General features: G+C 34.4%; 3 protein-coding genes across 10 annotated transcripts; 2 read left to right on the top strand and 1 right to left on the bottom strand.

The window, feature by feature from the left end:
- Positions 1-186: 186 nt before the first annotated feature.
- LOC129293314 (ABC transporter I family member 1) lies at positions 187-3,176 on the top strand. Of its 3 annotated transcripts, none has more exons than XM_054931212.1 (2): positions 187-290; positions 1,715-3,176. In XM_054931212.1, the coding sequence occupies exon 2, from the start codon at positions 1,821-1,823 to the stop codon at positions 2,505-2,507; it is 687 nt and encodes a 228-aa protein (XP_054787187.1). In that variant the 5' UTR covers positions 187-290; positions 1,715-1,820; the 3' UTR covers positions 2,508-3,176. The 3 variants fall into 3 exon arrangements, with proteins under 3 accessions (XP_054787187.1, XP_054787186.1, XP_054787188.1); XM_054931211.1 differs by having other exon boundaries at positions 190-327; XM_054931213.1 differs by having other exon boundaries at positions 207-302.
- A 1,724-nt stretch (positions 3,177-4,900) lies between these two features.
- Positions 4,901-9,120, bottom strand: LOC129292237 (uncharacterized). Its single transcript, XM_054929801.1, has 10 exons — positions 8,974-9,120; positions 8,799-8,883; positions 8,569-8,678; positions 8,134-8,252; positions 7,930-8,027; positions 6,628-6,715; positions 6,409-6,546; positions 6,158-6,278; positions 5,453-5,571; positions 4,901-5,096 (listed from the first exon to the last, which is right to left on the bottom strand). The coding sequence occupies exons 2-10, from the start codon at positions 8,858-8,860 to the stop codon at positions 5,052-5,054; spliced, it is 900 nt and encodes a 299-aa protein (XP_054785776.1). The 5' UTR covers positions 8,861-8,883; positions 8,974-9,120; the 3' UTR covers positions 4,901-5,051.
- Positions 9,121-12,408: 3,288 nt separating this feature from the next.
- On the top strand, positions 12,409-18,402 carry LOC129292719 (uncharacterized). Of its 6 annotated transcripts, none has more exons than XR_008588955.1 (3): positions 12,409-13,247; positions 13,472-16,780; positions 16,902-18,402. XR_008588955.1 is itself a non-coding variant. In XM_054930331.1 (2 exons), the coding sequence occupies exons 1-2, from the start codon at positions 16,507-16,509 to the stop codon at positions 17,060-17,062; spliced, it is 435 nt and encodes a 144-aa protein (XP_054786306.1). In that variant the 5' UTR covers positions 15,135-16,506; the 3' UTR covers positions 17,063-18,402. The 6 variants fall into 6 exon arrangements, 1 of the variants encoding a protein (XP_054786306.1); XR_008588952.1 differs by having other exon boundaries at positions 12,409-13,381; XR_008588956.1 differs by having other exon boundaries at positions 12,414-15,439; positions 15,530-16,780.
- The last annotated feature ends 8 nt before the right edge of the window (positions 18,403-18,410 follow it).

Genomic DNA, 18,410 nt, shown 5'->3' with positions numbered 1-18,410 from the left:
ATTAAAAGTATTTTTAACCTACCCAAAAGTTTGGTAGTTTGGTACTCTTTAATACAGAAGAGTTCGATAAGTAAAGTAAATTTTAGAGAAATTAATTTTGCTATTTTAATAATTAATTACCAAGTTCTTCCTAAATTAATTAATTAATTAATTATAAACCCCGATAGAACCCTTCCTCTTGAGTGGCGGGTCCAGTTCTCTTAGTCGACGAACAAGCATCCCATACTCCGTTGGTCGCCGTCCACCGTTGTCAACGCTGTGTGGTTGTTCTCGGCCAAGCAGTGAAGAAGGTTCGAACCTAGGTCTTTTTTCTACTCCCAAAATCCGGTGAGATTGATTTGTTCAATCTGGTGTTTTGAATCTAGATTTGAATTTTTATCCGCGTCATCTGTTCCCGCTGTTCTTGTTTTGTTTTAAACTTTTCATTTTAATTTCGCTTTGAATCTGATCGTGTAATTGTTGAATATTGACGCCTTTGGTTTTGGGAATATTCACATATTGAGTTTATGTTTTTGTAATAGTTTTTGCTTGCACGGTGTGTAATTGGCTATGATACTTCTTCCCTCTTCAATTTGATTACTGGTGACTTGTATAATTTGGATATTGTTTTTCCCCCTTTGCAATGTTGGATTTGTTGTGTTTTGGCATTCTGTTTATTAATCTTTTTATATTATCATCAAAATTGGAAATTCTTAAGGCACTTGTGATGTATGATCTTGTAAATGACTTGGCTCGAGTCGTGTCAAAGTATCTGCAACAAAAATTAAAAGGACATTATATCGACTATGCATATTTCAAAGCCCCCAGAGTGTAGTATAGGTCCGCGTATGACTGAAGGCAATAGGAAGAAAGGGAAGTGGGGATGGGGAGTTGGAAACTGGTATGTTGTTGTCTTTGTGAATGATTAAAATTTCACAGCTTTATTAATCAATATAGATAATGTGCTACTGTAGCATTCTTGGACATATTATGCCCCATTTTGTAGATTTTCATGGAAATAAAAATGGAGATGAAGGTGAAGATGGATATGGAAATGGAAATGAATACATGGTTTAAAAATATTTTTGCTCATTGTTGGATCAGCAAGGATACCTAAAATGGTAGTGACTACAGTTTAGATAATTTACTGTTTCTATAACTATATTCTATGTGAACTATATTCCTAAAAGCTTAATAAATGATAGAGCACAATGGCGTCTTGCAATCCATGTAGCCGACCCCACCTAGTGAGATAAAGGCTTGTTGTTGTTTACTGTTGCTATAACTAGAATTTCATCATATATAGGTATGTATATGTTGGTACTTGGTATTGAGGTTTTGTAAACCTGATGTGAGCTTTTGTAAATTTGTAAACTAAAATCTAGTAGCTTGTCTCTTTGCTTGAGTCCAGAAATTAAAAAAATAAGGTCATCTTGTGGGGCCACCTATCGAAAAGATACCAGTCTAAATATACTGAATGCCGCCTGTTTGTTTTCAACCTTGGGCTTTTAGCATTTTGCTTTTTGGGGAATTTCCGTGCATATTTGTGAGACACAGGAATTCTGAAGTAACAAAGACTTTTGATCTGAAAGATCCAGCAAACTGACAATTTTCTGATTAAATTTTCTTTTCATTTTTTTCAGTGTACTTTCAGTTGCATACAATGCTATGGAACCTGGTTATTTTTATCTTTGCTAATGTAAATTTATCCTTAGAACTCACTGTTTTATGACAGGATTTATGCTGGTGGTTGAATTGCTTATATGCTGGTGAAACCAGAAAGATCACACGCATTGATCTGAATCATCAGTTGAAACCTTCATTTTCAGTTATTTCACTAAATGTCTCTTAGAAAACCTCCCCTTCCACGTCTCCTCCTCAACAACGTTTCCTGCATGAGAAATGCCCAACAAATTCTTCATCATGTGAATGTCTCCCTTCATGATGGCAGTGCGCTTGTGTTAACAGGTGCAAATGGCTCAGGTAAGACAACCTTTCTGCGTATGTTAGCGGGATTTTCTCGCCCTTCTGCTGGCGAAATACTTTGGAACGGACATGACATTACACAATCCGGAATATTTCAACAGTATAAGCTTCAGCTCAACTGGCTTTCCCTCAAGGATGCCATTAAAGAGAAGTTTACAGTTCTTGACAATGTTCAATGGTTTGAAGTACTTGAAGGCAAGCAAGGGAGGTCAATGCCTGGACTCGAGTTGATGGGTCTTGGAAGGTTGGCTAGTGAGAGGCCAAGTAGACTCTCAATGGGCCAGAGAAAAAGATTGCAACTTGCGAGATTGTTGGCAATTGATCGTCCGATTTGGTTGCTTGATGAGCCTTCTGTTGCATTAGATGATGAAGGGGTGAAGTTACTCGAGTACATAATTGCAGAACACAGAAAGAATGGTGGGATTGTGATTGTGGCAACCCATTTACCAATTAAGATTGAAGATGGCATGATCTTGAGGCTGCCTCCAAGATTTCCTAGGAGGATGACTCTAGTGGATATGCTTGATCGTGCCGATATTTAGTTATATTCTTTTTTACTTCACATTAACATCAATTAGGAAGTTCTAGAAGGATATATGAAGGAGTATATGATTATTGAGAACCACAAAATTCTGAAATTTAATTTAGGAATCATAATCCTTTTCTGTAATAAAAAAAAAACATTGTGACTAAAATACCCTTCACACTAATTAAGCAATTGGGCGCTAAGTGATTCTGAAATTCTAAGAGTTCGAGCTGTTGAAGTTTTGTTTGAGGGCATTGTTGCCTTCAAGCAAGCGAGGGCGTTGTGTTGATGGATACAGTTTGGGCATAGGTATATTAAAAGGCCAGTTGCATCATGAAGAAGTGAACTTGCTTGTTTAAAAGAGTTGCACAGATGGGCCTGGAATCTGGATAAACCACCCAGCATGGTGTGCATTAAAAAGAGGTGCTTTTTGAAGGGTGTTTTTTTTTTTTTATTTTGGAGGAATAAAAGAGGACTGAAGGAGTTTTTTTTTTTTGGGTGACCAAATTGTGTAAATATTTTGTACTGAATTCGTTCTTTATTTCTTTTTGCTGTTAGGGTTCTTAGATTTTTGGAAACCCAGTTTGTAATTGGCACATAAATGTGAGAGGGAGGCTCACAAGGATACTTATTTTAGCCTTTTTGTGTTTAGAATATTGAAACGTTGATTCTCTCTTCTTGAAAATTGAGAAATTCAAAGGTTTGTTACTTGGCAATCTCATAACAGCCCATTCGTAACTGGGATTGATTTACCCAGGTGATGCGTGTTTATTCAATAGGCGATTGCCACCCCATGGGACATTTCTAGGTGATCATTTTCAAAGAAAAGATCGATCTTTATGAGATAAAGTCAACTATACTAAAAATGACTTTTGTAGAGATAATTGTGAATTTCATGTCATTCTTTGGTTGAGGCAAGGTAACGAAAGGGAAAGAGGATTGAATTGATTAACTATGCCTTGTTTCACAACTATCAACAATTCTTTAAGGTAGTATTTAGATTGATGATTTTAAATTTAAAATCTTGTATTTTACATTTTACATTTAAAATTCATATATTTAAAATTTTTTATTTAAATAGTTTAAAAAATTTAAATAAAGATTAATTGAAATTCAAAATGAAATAGAAAATTAAAAATAACTAGTTTATTTTTATTTTTTAATTAGCAAAAGATGAAAAAAGATGCAAGAATGATATATGTATTAGTAGTGAAACACGAAAAGAACAAAATATTTGAAGTGATTACAATTTAAAATAACTAGAGTGTAAGGAAAATTTAAAATTACAAAAAATTATAATTTAAAATAAATTTGAATTTGAATAAAAAATAAATTTAAAAAAATTGTATTTTCAAATAAAAGATTTTGTCCAAATTCAAATCTCTAGTAATTCAAACATACCATAAATGTGGTTCCTAATTTTTTAATCTGGGACTGAGAAGGAATGTCAATCAAAATATGCTGACTTCTATGTATACATGGGAGCAGAAGCAGCTGAGCAAAGTGCGTTCTGAGATTGTTTTCTGGTTGATTACCCATCCCTTAAATCTAATTTCTTCGGAACTGTTGAGCTCTATTTCCGGTACCACTCGAAGAAACAAAAGATCTCAAGCATAGTAACATCCTACGATAATAACGATAATTGTAAACAGATAGATGTACTTGTAATTGACTTAATGTGTGTTATTTCTACCGGCGGTCATGTTAACAATAATTGTAAACAGTTCATATTATAATTAAGGTAAAGTGCAATAAGTCATTTAATTTGCTACTGATAAGTGGTGGCCTCTAAAAGACACAACTGAGACAGGGCAAGTTGATTTTCTCATCACTCGTCAGGTTTCAGTACCTATAAAATAAATCCAGTTCTGGGTTTTAAAGCTCTCACCGAAGGCCATCCATAATCTTTCAAGTAAAATAAGAAGTCTTTGTATCTGATAAGCGTTGCTCTTGGATTATTTATTTATTTACCTACTTTTGGCATCCGATGAGCCAGAACATTTTGCTTCCCCTGACTTTTATGCCTGGCCCATGGATAGGTATCTCATGTATTAGTCTTTCTATTTAAAAAAATTTTTACGTCTCAAAATATAAAACACTCAAAATATACATTTTAAAAAAATTAAAATTTTATTAAATACATCAATTTTAATATTATCATTTTTCTCTCTATAATTAATTTTCATCCTTTTTTCTTTTCAACATATTAAATAATGAATAATTTTAAAAATTTATATTTTTATTTTAAAAAAATAAAATTATTAAATGTATTTAACATAATTTATTAATTTGTGAAATTTTACCTAAAAAGTGTTTTATAATTTGAGACGAAAGGAGTATTATTTGATCCTTGTTCTTTTAAAAAAAAATATGACATTTACCACAAACACAATAAACAAAACCTAATAATGAAGAAAAATTATTTTGATATCAAACGCAATTTCTAGAATCAAAATTTTCCTGTGGGTCAAAGACTCAACCATCACAGTGCCTATTCCACTAAATTCAGTTTTCTCTCAGCCCACAAAGCAAATAGTGAATCTTTAAGATGGAATGGCAACTATTGAACAGCCCTTTGTCTTTCATCCGCATCTTCACCCTCAACCTGAAATCATATAACAATTTAAATGTAATCTGACAAGCCATAGGCGAAATAAATTGTTTTCACATATATATGAACTTTGAAGAATGATTTCACCCATACTGGCACAGTTTAAGATGGGTACAATGAGTTGATGAAACTAGTCCAACAACATTATTTATGATTTTTAAAAATTGTTTCCCAAAGTGAAATGACTAAATTGCAACAAAACATTTCATTGTCCGTGAAAAACATCAGTAGGATTTACTTCTTTTAGGCTTTAGCATAACCTTGTAATCTTGTATGCATTCAGAAATTAATTCATTGCAGCACAAAAATGCAGAACCATTAAAAAGAATTGGAACACAGCAAGTCATTACCTCAACAAGGACCCTCGCTTTCTTTGATTTTTTGTCAAATACACTTTTCACAGGTCTTTTATTCTTCGTCAACTTCTTGTGAGCAACAACATTTGCTTCTTCTTCATCGTCAGTTCCAGCTGCATCAGCAAAATACCATTACATTGTGCTTTTCACAAGTGTTCATTTCACACTTATTATGCAAAAATAAAAGAGCTTCCTCACTGCTATTTCCGACAAATTTTAGAGCATAATATGCATCATATAACATTGTATCTGAATGACAAAATATTTAGATGCAAGCATTGTACATGATATTAACATAAAAGATTTCTTTTTCTTTGACCAATTCAATAAGCTAGTTATTCAACCAATCCTCCAGTCTAATTTTCTCCGACTTTACACCGCCATTTCATAATCATGTGTTGTAATGCAGTCGGTGTTCAATCTTGTGTAAAAAGCTTGGCTGCTCCAATGTGGAGAGTATTTTGAGTTTGGAGAGTTGTAACGGTTTTGTCTAATGAAAGTTAGCTGTGATTGTCAATCATACAAGTCATCTCCAGTGTTCCTATGCCTATTTTTTGTAACATTACCAAAACTCATTTAACTTTCAGGTTAAATCCTTTTGAAAGGCCGAGCACGTACTAATAAAATGTTCTGCGATAGAAATATTAGATACATCATGATGTCTTATGCAAATTGCGAAGCTTCTGGATCAAACTATACCATTTTCGTCATCATCATCATAATCATCTGGAGCCTCATGAGTCCCAAAGCCAGAAAAATCCTCCATATCATCTACCTCTTCAAATTCATCATAACCTTCTACATATTCAACCTCAGGTTCCTGTATGTTTAGGAAAAACAAATTAAGACATTACAACAATGAGGCGTTTTATTAAGTCAAACTGCAAACTTGTAAATTCAATATATATGATAGCTGAGAAAATAGAAAGAAAGGATCTCCAAAAGCAAACTTCTTCATCTTCCTCTTCAGCTGGTTGAAGCTTCTCCATATCAAGAACATTATTGTACTCTTTTAGAGGATAATTGACGATGTCACCAGGTCCATAAACTCCTTTATGGAGGCGTTCCAAAAGCTCACTTTCAATAGCCTATATAAAATAGATTAGCACTAGTGAGGGAACATAAGATTTAATGTGTATAGGTGAAATCAAATGAGGATTTAGTATAACCTTGTCTAACAATGCTGCCTTTTCAGCCTTCTCTTCTCTTCTAGCTTCCCTCTTTTTTTCTTTCCTTGGGGTTGTCATTATTTTTTCCCTGTCCAAGACAACGTATCGTCACCAACACAATGAATCAGGTTATTATGGTGAGAAATGAAAAATCTAGTAATGCATTATACATAACAGCCCAAATATAGATCAAGGATATTTAGGCTATAAGATTGTTCTCTAGGACTAGTATTTGTTACAGGGTAGAAAAGAGGCCAATAAGCTAAAGCAGTACGAATTAACCAAGCAAATGTTGATAGAGTGTAGAAGATATAACAAAAACTCTTGAATGATGGAAATCTTAAATGCATACCAAGAGGCAAGAATTTTCAATGAACAAGGTAAATGTTATAAAATATCCATGACTTATAATTGATTATGGAACAAATGCAATGCAATAAGACAACAACCAACCAAACATACCAGAGGACCATATAGACTATACAGTGAGCATAGGTTATTGAACAAGATATGGAATGGAAGTCTGAAAATCTATTTTTTTCCCTCCATTTCAAGCATTGATTATTCTCATCCAAAAGTTTTTTCATGAATTTACCCATTCTGATTTGGGGAAAAAAAATGACATTGCTTGAGCATTTTAAGATATTGACCAAATAGCTCAGTAAAAGCTTTAATAAATTTGTATGATTGACAATGGCAATACCATAGGGATACTCTAAGAGTCTAAGTCACGTAAAGCTCAAGTCTGTTTTAGATCCCTGAAATCTACTAATAGGGTTTCCTATATACTTGGAGTAGTAGAGAATTTTCCCGCTCATAAGGGTTTTACTAAAAGTGATTCATTCTAATCGAGTGCCAAAATTCTAAAACCTTCAACCTTCTGCAAATAAAGAGGACTCTTCATATATATATATATATATATAACCACTTCTATCACAAAGGTTTGCTCCCAGTTTGCCAATTTAGGTTGTCACTCTCTGAATCACTAAGCTGGTACTTGGCTTAATTTGCCAATAAAACCAGCATGCTTGAGCAGCTCACATACAAGAATAAAAACAAGTATGCATGTTTGAACACACAAGCTATGCTGATGTTTTACTTCCGATCATGCTAATTAGGTAAAATGGTTAGGTCCTGAAGTCTTACTTCCAATCATAATAATCTTATGTATCTTTCCCTTTACGAACTATCACACAAAAATTATAGTTGTCTGATTCTATTAAACATGAGATTTCAACATCTAAATTTCCCAAAGGTAAAATAGGCATAAACTGATGGAGAATATGAGATTCTAAATTCAACCTCGTCTTCAAACTAAGTTTCCTCATGCGTATCCGCATCTGGGTCATTTTGGTCAATCGCTGCTTTGTTTTGTGTACAAGAAATTTAGGCCAATACAACTGTCCAACCAAAAAGTTCAGGCAGTTCAACCAATCATGAAATTATGAAAATATTAGTAATACATGTAATATTCAGATCTTGAATAGACTATTTAGATCTTTGTACCAGATGTTTGTCAATGATTTCAAGTGCCTTTTCATAATTCCTTGGAAGCTTCACTCTTTCCCACAGTTTGTTCGGCATGTGAGCTCTTTCTATAGTTTTCATGTAAAGGTAGAATACTCCTGCAGTACCCAATGCAACTGTATTATTAGTTGCATGTTGTGAAAGCAGCATGACTTATATCATTCTTAAGTATACCATCATATAGTTGATGTGTTGAAGTAAATTGTTCAATATACACGCAGAGGGAAACTAGCCCAAATGAACAGTGTAAAAGATGAAGCTCAGTCAGATAACCATTGGATCTCTAATTCTTCATGTGATTCTCAAAAGGAAAAAAAAAAAAAACATAAGAACTCAACTACCAGTGTAGTTGTGTAAGTCAAGATGAAACGTATAGGGTAAGAATAAAGAAAAGAAAGATTAAGTAAAAGGTACCATTCTCATCTCGAATGGTGGCATAGCGACTATTGGCCAAAGGGCACGAGCTTCGGTTGCAAATCCCAGTCACGTTATACGGGTTTCTACAGAAATTACCCGTCGTGATTCTACAAAAACGCACCCCAAAAGAAAAAGAAAGTAGAAGAAAACGAAACTATTTGTCATTTATCAAAAATCTGGAGTGAAAGAGAAGAATAGCAACAAAGATGAAGACAAAAAACAGTTACTTGGCCATGAAACTGCAGTGGTTGTGCCTGATAACTTGCCATATGACTTCGTCATGCTGCATCTTTGAAGGAAGCTTTCAGAGAACTGCAAGATAGCCCTTCAAGACTATGACCTCGCTATTCAAAGACCAAGTGATTCCGAGAATATGAAGAGACCAAGTAAACCAGTATTCACCTGACTCACGATATAATGAAGGGACTCAAAGTTCCGTTGATGGAAGAGGTACAAGACGAAGACGATGCCTTTCTTTATTTTTCCCCTCCTTTCTGGCAAACGACTTCGTTATTGATGGTTGATACATTAGGGTTTGAACGGCGCGCAATTTTTTTTTTTTAAAGCATATCGGGCCATTAAAAAAAAAAAACACAAAAGCATATAGGGTCGGTCCGGATACTTCTCCAACACTCGAATTTTAGGCCCCGGTGCGGATTCAAATTGAAATATTGAAGGAAAATTTGCAACGAGGCACCCTTGGAGAAGTTTATTCACAGAAAATGACCAATAAATTCTGATTTGACAAGGCAATCCTAAAGGTCCTAATTGTAAATAAACTTCTTGGTAGACAAAAATAACCCTCTGATGGAAAGGAAATTAAGCATAATACTTAGAAGAAGAAACTGGCGCATGAAGCTCGAACATTCGAAGTGTGAACATGCAAGAGCTAGTGACCTAAAAACTCCCAATTCCTTCCTCCATCATTGCCGTCCTATTACATTGGTTTTGCATTCTTTCTTTCATCTAAGTTGGCTTTGTTGTGTGGGTACCGTAGGCTTGTTTGTGGGGGGTACTTTGAGGCATTCAAATCCAAAGTTTGCGATGTCATCAAGATAAATGATCTATATAATATCCTAAAAATTTAATTGAAATTAATTAATCTATTAAAAGATAAAATAATTAAATAATAAGTTAATTAAACTAATTATGATTAAGGATCATTAATGAGCTTAATTGAACCCTTAGGTAGTTTTAGCTTGAGTCTAGAGGAATTTGGACCACTTTGGGCCAACACAATTTTAGATTAAACTATGTTATGCACCAGGACAAATGTATTGTGCATTGTGATGGATTATCGATTATTAAAATTAAATCTTTCACAAAAACACAACAAAAAAAAAAAAAAATGAGTGAGAGTTTGAGAGAGAACACTTGTGACTCTGCTAGAGCTTGGTGTCAACAGCTTTCAGAGAGCTTTGGGGTGTGGAATCACATAGGTAAGCCTCTCTAACTTCTCCCCCCCCCCTTAAATATAAGCTAGGTTTTGGGTTGATATTTGTGTTTTTGGCTATATGGGGGGTTATGATTGAACCTATTGAGTCTAATGAAACTATTGAGATATTATTTAAACATGTAAACCTATGGTTAGTGTTTTGATAGAGTTGTGTGTTTAGATTTGTGATTTTGAGCAAACTCTAAACTTGGAGTTAGCCATGTAAAGATGAAATGAATATCAATTAGGTTTAGTTAGATTCTTGGGAGTCTGTTGAAGTTAATAAGACTAATGAATGTTTGAATTAACTAAATAAATGAATTTTGGGCATTATGAGAAGCCATGAGTAGCTTGGATTAATGTCTATAATTAGACATTGATGAAGTTGGAAATATTAATTATAGATTAATAATCCAGACCACTTGAGAATGTTGGGAAGCTTGAGTTGAGAAGTATCTATGAGTGTTTGTTTGAATTAACTCAAAGAGTGTAGGTAATTGAAAACATAAATTTTGAGAGTTTGTTGAAGTAAATTAGGCTGATGAATGTTTAAATTGACTAAATAAATGAATTTTGTGCATTATGAGAAGCTATGAATAGCTTGGATTAATGTCTATAGTTAGACATTAATGAAGTTAAGAATATTAATTGTGGATTAACAATCTAGATCACTTGAGGATGTTGGAAAGCTTGAGTTGAAAATTATATATGGGTGTTTGTTTGAATTAACTCAAGTAGTGTAGGTAATTGAAAACATAAATTTCTTCATATATTTGCTTAAGAATTTATTCTACTTTGAAAATGAAAATATGTTTTGAATAGGAGAAATGTTAAATTATGTTTAGAAAATTCATGCAAATGGTTATGATATTTTATGTGTGAAAGTATAAATGAATTGTAAAAGTGATGTTCATGTGATGTATGAAAAGCATGATTTAACTTAAGCATGTGGACTCTTGAGCATGAAGTTAGTATGATTGTATACGTGGCACCAATATGAAATAGAATGAGTGAGAATTCATCCTAAATGAAAGCAGTTGTAAATGTAAAAAAAAAAAAAAAATCTTACTAAAAATATTGAAGTTTTCTTTCCTTATAAATATGTTATATCTGATTGATTTGTAAATATTAAAATTTATTTCAATAGAAATAACAGGTCAACACTGGTTGGTAATTAGTCAATATCTGTAAATTTAAGGGCATTTGGACCCTTTACAAGAAAAATAATTACAACAAAACCTCACGTGACTTAGAAGTATTTTTTATATTTATAAGGATTGAGAACTTGGTGTTAAACAATCTTTTAGAGATAACTTGGGACGTGCTAATTATTTAGCAAGATCTCCCATGGTGTGGGAGCAACTGTTGATTTAATTTGATCTTGTCTTGCAAAATACGTAGATATTTTGTTGTCTGATCTGGGTACTCCTATATATATATAAGCATTCTTCATTTTCTTTCTTAAGCTTCAATTCAAAAAAGTATTTTTTTTATAAATAAGTTTCTTAAGCATTTTTGAAGAATAAAAAAATAAAATATTATTTTAAAAAATAAAAAAATGAAAATATCAACCTTGTTTGAAACTATTTTTATTTTATTGTTATGAGAACTAATATTTTATAAAACATGTTCTAAGACTAAAAAATAATGAAAATGAATATTTTTTTTCATTCTTCCTTATTCTTTAAAATAGTAGTCTCAGAATATTTAAAAAATATTTCTATTTTTTATTTTCTATTATCTAGAAAAATATTTTATTTTTTATTTTTTAAAATACTTTTTGAAAACACATTATCAAACAAATTTTTTATTTTTTATGAAAAATAAAAAAATTATTTTCAAAATAAGTTGTCAAAGTCTAATATTTTATATGTTCTAGAATTACTACTCTGAAAAATAATAGAGAATAAAAAATATTTATTTTTATTATTTTTTGTTCTTATAATATATTTCACAAAACACCATTTATCATGTAACAATAAAACAACTCTCCCGATTAAGTCCTCTTTATCGCTTCCATCTCTCTAATTCTCTTTCCCATCACCCATTTATAGTTTTGACAACGTGCCCCTTCTTGTTCATAATCTTACCTATGGGTTGATGTCCTCCTCAACCCTCGAGGCAATAAGTTGACAAAAAATGTTTATATAGATGGAATGTATTGCATTGTTTATAATTTATTTAATTAAAATATTTTAATTAATTTAAATAATATTTTATATAATATTTTTTGAATTAATTTTATATTTATAATTGAATGCATATTTGAATTTTTATCTTTTTTTTTATATTATTATTAATATTATAATTAATTTATATTTAATGTTATTTTTTATTGAATAAATTACAACATGACTTGGTGGGCCGGCCTGCTAAGTATTTCGCATGAGTTGACCGGGAATCAACCATTTCCTTCTTTTCGCATAATTCATTTGTCTTCGTCGTCGTCCTTTTCACTTCGTCTTCTTCGATCTTTCGGAAAATTTCCAAGTTTTTGCTTTTATATTTCATAGCTTGTGATTTTAGGTATTTTTCGATAACCGTAATCGTTTGTGTTAAGATGAGTCTCCGTTTTTTAGTCTACTCCTTTTGTTTATAGGTGAAGATCTGATTCCTCTATTTTGGTATGTTTTTCTATGTTGTCCACGCCGTTGTTTTTGGAGACCCCTTTTGTTTTCCTCGCGGTTTATATTCGTTATGTTGATTTTACAGTTCTTTGAGGTTTCTTGATTTCACGGAGTCCAATAATATCCAGATCGTTTTTTGCCCACTTTAGTTGAGGGGAGTTGGTGTTTTAAATTATTTCTTGTCTTTTTTATTGAATAAACTTCACTCTTTCCTTAATCAGTATGATGTTCTTCTTGGATTCTTGTTCAGCTTACTCTGCATGCACGGTTTTGGGTTTCTTTAATCTTTCAAGTATTCACTGATCTGACGGCCTATTTTGATTGTGTAGTCAGTCAGTTTTTGATACGATAGATTTAAGCCTTAATTCAAGCTCTTGGATTTATAGTTTCTGTTTATGACTGCACTCTATATGTTTTATTTCACTTTCGATTCTTCAGTCTAGCGTTTTTCTGATATTGCAGTTTTATGTTTTGTGATTTGTGGGTCCTTGTGACTACCGGCTAAGCTTATGTTTTTCCCCCAACTTTGAAGTGTGAATAACGCAAGAAAATAAATTTTAGCTGTCTAGGAGGAGCTTTTGGAAGAAATATACGTCTACCAACTTTCAAGTCAGGTTAGAATATTAATCTACTTCACATACGGTATTGAAGAGCTGCTTTTGTTATTGAGTTATAATATTGACCTTAGAAAGAAGGGTTCTACCTTTTGGCAAGCTTCAGAATCATGCCTGTTTCAGGACACGAAGAGGTGTTTATTTCCTTTCTGGTTTGCAGCTAACAATGATCGGAGAACCTTTTTTCTCTTTTTTAAATATTGATTTTGATGTTCTATTGACAGACCGAGGTTAAAACATATGCTGGGTAGTTTAGTGGTGTAATTGCAGGGGTGCCTATAAAAAAATGCGGTTTCCTTTGATTCATCCCTTTTCGGCTTTGTCTGGAGATCAATATTTGCTCACAGAAGAAACTGAATCACTACGGAAAGAACATTTAGGCACTCCTCTAGGATCTCCTCCAACCCTATCAAATATTGGTATTGCAGATGCACCAATCAAGAAAAGAAGGTTCCCTTCAATTCAATCTTCTTCATCTTTGGAAGAATCTTCTTCACTACCGGAAGAAAACAATGCATCACATAAGGAACATTCGAGCACATTGTTGGGTACAACTCTTCCAATCAGTTCTGCTGGCATATTTGATCAAATGAAAACCCTGCATTTGAAGAAAGGAAAACAAGTTCTAATCTTACAAATGCTAGCTCTGTCCAAAGCAAGTCTAGTTACCTTAGCCCTAAACTTGAACAAGCAGGTCTTGCAACTCACTCAAGTACACTGGATATTGTGGACAGCAGAGAGAAGTTGATTACTAGTGGAAGTTATGAAGAAAAGCTGGGAAAGAAGAATTCTGAACTCTTGTTGGCTGCTGAACAAAGTCTTGTACTTAAAATAGGAGCTGAGATTAGCAAGCAAAATGTTCAAGAGAAGTGTAAACAAGAGAGTCATGCAGTTCTAGAGAGTGCTGTTTTATCTTTAGGATTTAAAAAGCACTTATTTCCAGCCGGGACAAGCCTTGATGTTGATAATAGTTTCCAGAATGAGAAACCAGAGTCTGTTTCGTTAAAATTGTCTGAGCTAGGAAGATGGTAGTTCAGGGAGTCATAGTGGTGATGCTAAAGCTAATAGGGCAAATTGTTATCTGAATACAACAATGGATGCTTGGGAAGAACCTGGTGAGGATGCTTCTACTGATAAGACATCTATGCATGGGCTGCCGATTTCTGATAATGCACTTATGGAAAAACATGTTATGTGTTCAACCGGAATGGAACTTACTAGCAGTACTCCCCAGTTCAAACTACTGTGGAGAGTCTAAACAAAAGCATTCATGATTTCATCTAGGATGTATGGGCAACAGCTGAAATATGTTGACCCTCGTAATCTCTACTTTGCTTCATGTCTTCCAAAATATACTGGAGAATCTTCTGGATTTGTTAAACAAAATTCTAACTGTGCTATTCCTACTTTGAACTTGTCAAATGTGCAAGCTTCTGGTGATGTGAACATAGCTAGTATTAGGCCTGTAAAATCAGAATTGTTAGGATGAGAACGATAGCATGCTGAGTCAACATGGACGTCCACTACTGACTTGTCAGAGAAGAAAGGGGAGGAAGTTAGAATCAGTTATGCAGAATTAAATTAATTTTGATTTAATTATTGCACTTTCAGTTTTAGTTAGCTAAATAAGTGGATCAACTTTTGATATGAGGTTCACCTACGTTTAGTCAGTTTGAGTCAGTTGTGCTGCCATCCCAGATATGTTGGAATATTTTCTTATTATTTATTTATTATAACTCTCATCATAGCTAGACATTCAGAAATAAAATACAGTTTCCCTTGGAGATTCTCCTACTCTGGCTATTAGATACTTTTAGAGTGAGATTCTTGCTCTAATTTATTTAATAGATTTATTTGCTTTTCCTTACCATTCTGAGTTCCTAGCAGAGAACTGGAAACATGATTTAAAGGAGACTAGACCTATTCCTGTGGGATCATTAGATGGGGTCGCTGTCAAACATAATTAGTGGAGCATCCCAATGTTGATTCTTTCAAGTCTTTGGAAGGTAGCAATATGAAGCTTGATAATCCTAGACTCGTTAAATCTGAACCAGGTCGTGAGAATAATTAGGAAAGACCCAAAACGGCAGAGAGTATATCAGATCAAATGAGTAAAGAGTTGCTACGGGGATCAGATGACTGTTCTTCCTTAGAAAAGCCAAGGACGTTGGAATCATTTCCAATTTCTACAGGTACAGCTCCACCTGTGAAAGTCATATGTTCAACAGAGTTGAGTACTAGAATAGGTATTGTAACCCATCTAGAAAATCATGCTTCTGTAGAGGGAGCCTTTGTTGATGAAAAAGCTCAAGGAGATTGTTCAGGTGACAAGCAGGTCTCTCCAGAAACAGTTTCCATAGCTATGGTTGATGTGCAAAATCAAGTGGTCTTGGCAAAATGGATATGTAACTAATGAAGGAAACACAGATGATGCAGAGGGATGTTTGTTGAAACGTAAGAATGAGGGCCCATCAGATCCACAAGGCATGGTGAAGACGGTGCAAGTGATGATGACATGATAACTTTATCGACTGATATACTAGAGTATGATTCTCATGGATGTGATTGTGAATTAGATGCCATGGATATAGAGCAGTATGATGACTGGATGATGATTATAAAGATCAGGTTCGAGAACCAGTGAAGCACTCTGTAGTAGAAGACTCTGTTTGTGAGGTAAGAGTAGGACTCCCTCTCTTTTCAAATGTACGAGAATTTCAACTAACTCACACAGTTTAAGAAAGTTACCTAATCTTAATAATTATATCTGAAATTGAAATATTTGGACTAAAATGTCCTTGTAATTAATGTTTACTTTTTTTTTTCTTTAATTTAGTGGTACTACGTATTTATGAAGGACAATTTGGAAAAAATGTAATTAATACTTCTGGAAATTTGTAATTTTGTTTATAATAAAAAGCAATAGAACATAGGGTGGTTTCTCTTATATTTGAAAAAGAGGGAGTAGGTGGTGGTGTTTCTAGCCATTGTCCCACGTCACCTCGTCTTGAAGAAAATGACAATAGAAATGTTAATCACAACGAATAAATTGTGTCAATGATGGTATTGACATTGAATCAATTGATAAATCTGATAGCATCACTGACAAAAACTATGTGTACAAGAGTCATTGGAAGCTGAAAAGCCAATTGTTGGCTCGCAAATCAGGCTGGTAGATCTTTTTTGGGAGGCAGAACGTCCTTAATGCCACAGAGACATTTATTATCTGACCAAAACAATAATGAAAGGAATGAAGTAGATGCCGCTCTGTGCTGATGAGGTTGTTATGAACTTGGACATACATAGAAAAATTGACTCAGAAGTGCCAAAGATGGAAGTATCTGTAAATACTGATGATGCAAACAAGGATGCAAGTAATGGTGGTAATCAAGGAAGGATTATAAATTTGTCCCGAGCAGCTAGTTCACTATCCCCTACTAAATCTTGGTCAGTACAAGGACGGGACTGCCATCACAAGCTGGAAGAGCTGTGTTGCCTGAGAAATTCCATCATGACAAATTACATGGACGAAGGTATATGCTTATATCCTAATCTCCCTTATACTGATAGTTGAATCATTTTCCTATCACATTTGCCTTCCTGTTTTGATTTTCAGAGATGACTTTTACATTGATACTCATCTCTTCCGTGCAGATTTTCAAGAGAAAGGTATGAAGATGTTTCACCTAGAAACTCGACTAAATGTGGTAGAGGGAGGATTAATAGGCGGATGGTCACACATGGGGATGAATGGGTGTCTGACCGTGAATTTTCTGGGGAATTTATATTGGTGCAAGGCAGTTTTGTGTCTCTAGGCATAAATTTGCATGGGCTGTTCATGGTGCTGATTCACAGTGCAATGATGTTGCACATGATGGTTCTTTTGTTGGGGTACTAATTGGTTATGCAGGAGGCCCTTGAATGATGAGGGGCTAGTTGGTATATTAATTGAGGAGACAGTGTCCTGGTGGGAGAGAGAACATGCAAATGGGGCGTGGAATTCCTAGAAACTATGAGCCCAAGTGTTAGTATAAGCATGGGGAGAAGTTTATGAGAGGGTATCCTTAGGAGCCTTTGGACCCTATGTGTACACATCACCAATCATTTGAGAGAGTAAGTGGTTGATATACTCAGGGAGATAGGAACTTCATTCAGAGAAGGGGTCCTCAACGAATTTGTTCGAAGTCTCCAATCAGATCTAGGGTAGAAGATTACGAAATGGATTTGGTGGACATCTAGAATTGGCCCATCGACAGCCATTATATAGGGATGACAGAATCAGATCCCCTGATCGTCCAGCTTTGCATGGGAATTGAGTGGTCAGGAGGCATGTCTCGACCTTTGAATGAGATGAGGGGTATTGATTCTGGTTCTGGACGTGGTCGTGGTAGGTCTGTCATATCCAACAGGAATCCATCTGGTCGAATTGTGTTTAGAAAAAGATTTGGCGATGCTGTAGATTCCCGATACAGGGCAGATAATGATGACTGCTTTGAAGGCCCCCTATGCATTCTGGTCGGTTACTTAAGCTAAATGGTGAAGGCAATGGTGATGAGGGGAGGTTTGGTGAGAGATGGGAACCAGTTAGATCTTCTAGGTCTCCTTATAATGGTAGTGTTGGTGACAATTTTTATCTTGATGCAGAGGATTGGCCTAGATAGTGTAGATATTGTACTGAAGATTCAGAATTCCAAGAAAGAAGCAGCTTGAGAGAAAGGGATTTTGAGAGGCGTTTCTAGAGCAGGCCAGCAAATGGGCTACCTAGAAGAACAAGAAATGTAGATGAGCAGGAAGCAAGTTGCAGGGACTGTGGACAGGTTTGGAGCGATGACGGCTTTGATGATATTTCAAGAGTGAAGGGGAAAAGATCTTAATTGTATGACTAGAAGTAGAAAATATGCTGCAGGAATAATCTGTGATATTGTACTGAAAAATTTACATCTAGATCAGATTAACACACACACACACACAGAGATTTATAGCATCATCTGTGATGTTTCAAGACTTCTGGATGCCTCGCTAGTAGTTCTAGTGAGAGGGCAGAGGAGCCTCCTGATTTTATGGAAGCACAACCTAACGCCGAGGCATCCGGGATATTATTCTCGCGAAAGGTGTATGAGAAACTTAGACATATCATATGATGATTCTTTTTATACTTGCCCA

The sequence above is a fragment of the Prosopis cineraria genome, unplaced genomic scaffold (genome assembly GCF_029017545.1).
Source record: "Prosopis cineraria cultivar Desert tree isolate PC_DT_omini unplaced genomic scaffold, ASM2901754v1 PC14, whole genome shotgun sequence".
NCBI classification, from domain to species: Eukaryota; Viridiplantae; Streptophyta; class Magnoliopsida; order Fabales; family Fabaceae; genus Prosopis; species Prosopis cineraria.
Note: the sequence above shows the minus strand (reverse complement) of the source record. Positions and strands in the feature narration are given on the sequence as shown.

Excerpts from the sequence above, each read along its gene's own strand:
- LOC129293314 (XM_054931212.1), top strand. The coding sequence starts at position 1,821 with ATGTCTCTTAGAAAACCTCCCCTTCCACGTCTCCTCCTCAACAACGTT.
- LOC129292237 (XM_054929801.1), bottom strand. The coding sequence starts at position 8,860 with ATGCAGCATGACGAAGTCATATGGCAAGTTATCAGGCACAACCACTGC. Across the intron at positions 6,279-6,408 it reads CTGAAGAGGAAGATGAAGAA|GAACCTGAGGTTGAATATGT; the intron begins GTTTGCTTTTGG and ends CTAAACATACAG. Across the intron at positions 5,572-6,157 it reads TGATGATGATGACGAAAATG|CTGGAACTGACGATGAAGAA; the intron begins GTATAGTTTGAT and ends TTGCTGATGCAG.
- LOC129292719 (XM_054930331.1), top strand. The coding sequence starts at position 16,507 with ATGCCGCTCTGTGCTGATGAGGTTGTTATGAACTTGGACATACATAGA. Across the intron at positions 16,781-16,901 it reads GACAAATTACATGGACGAAG|ATTTTCAAGAGAAAGGTATG; the intron begins GTATATGCTTAT and ends TCTTCCGTGCAG.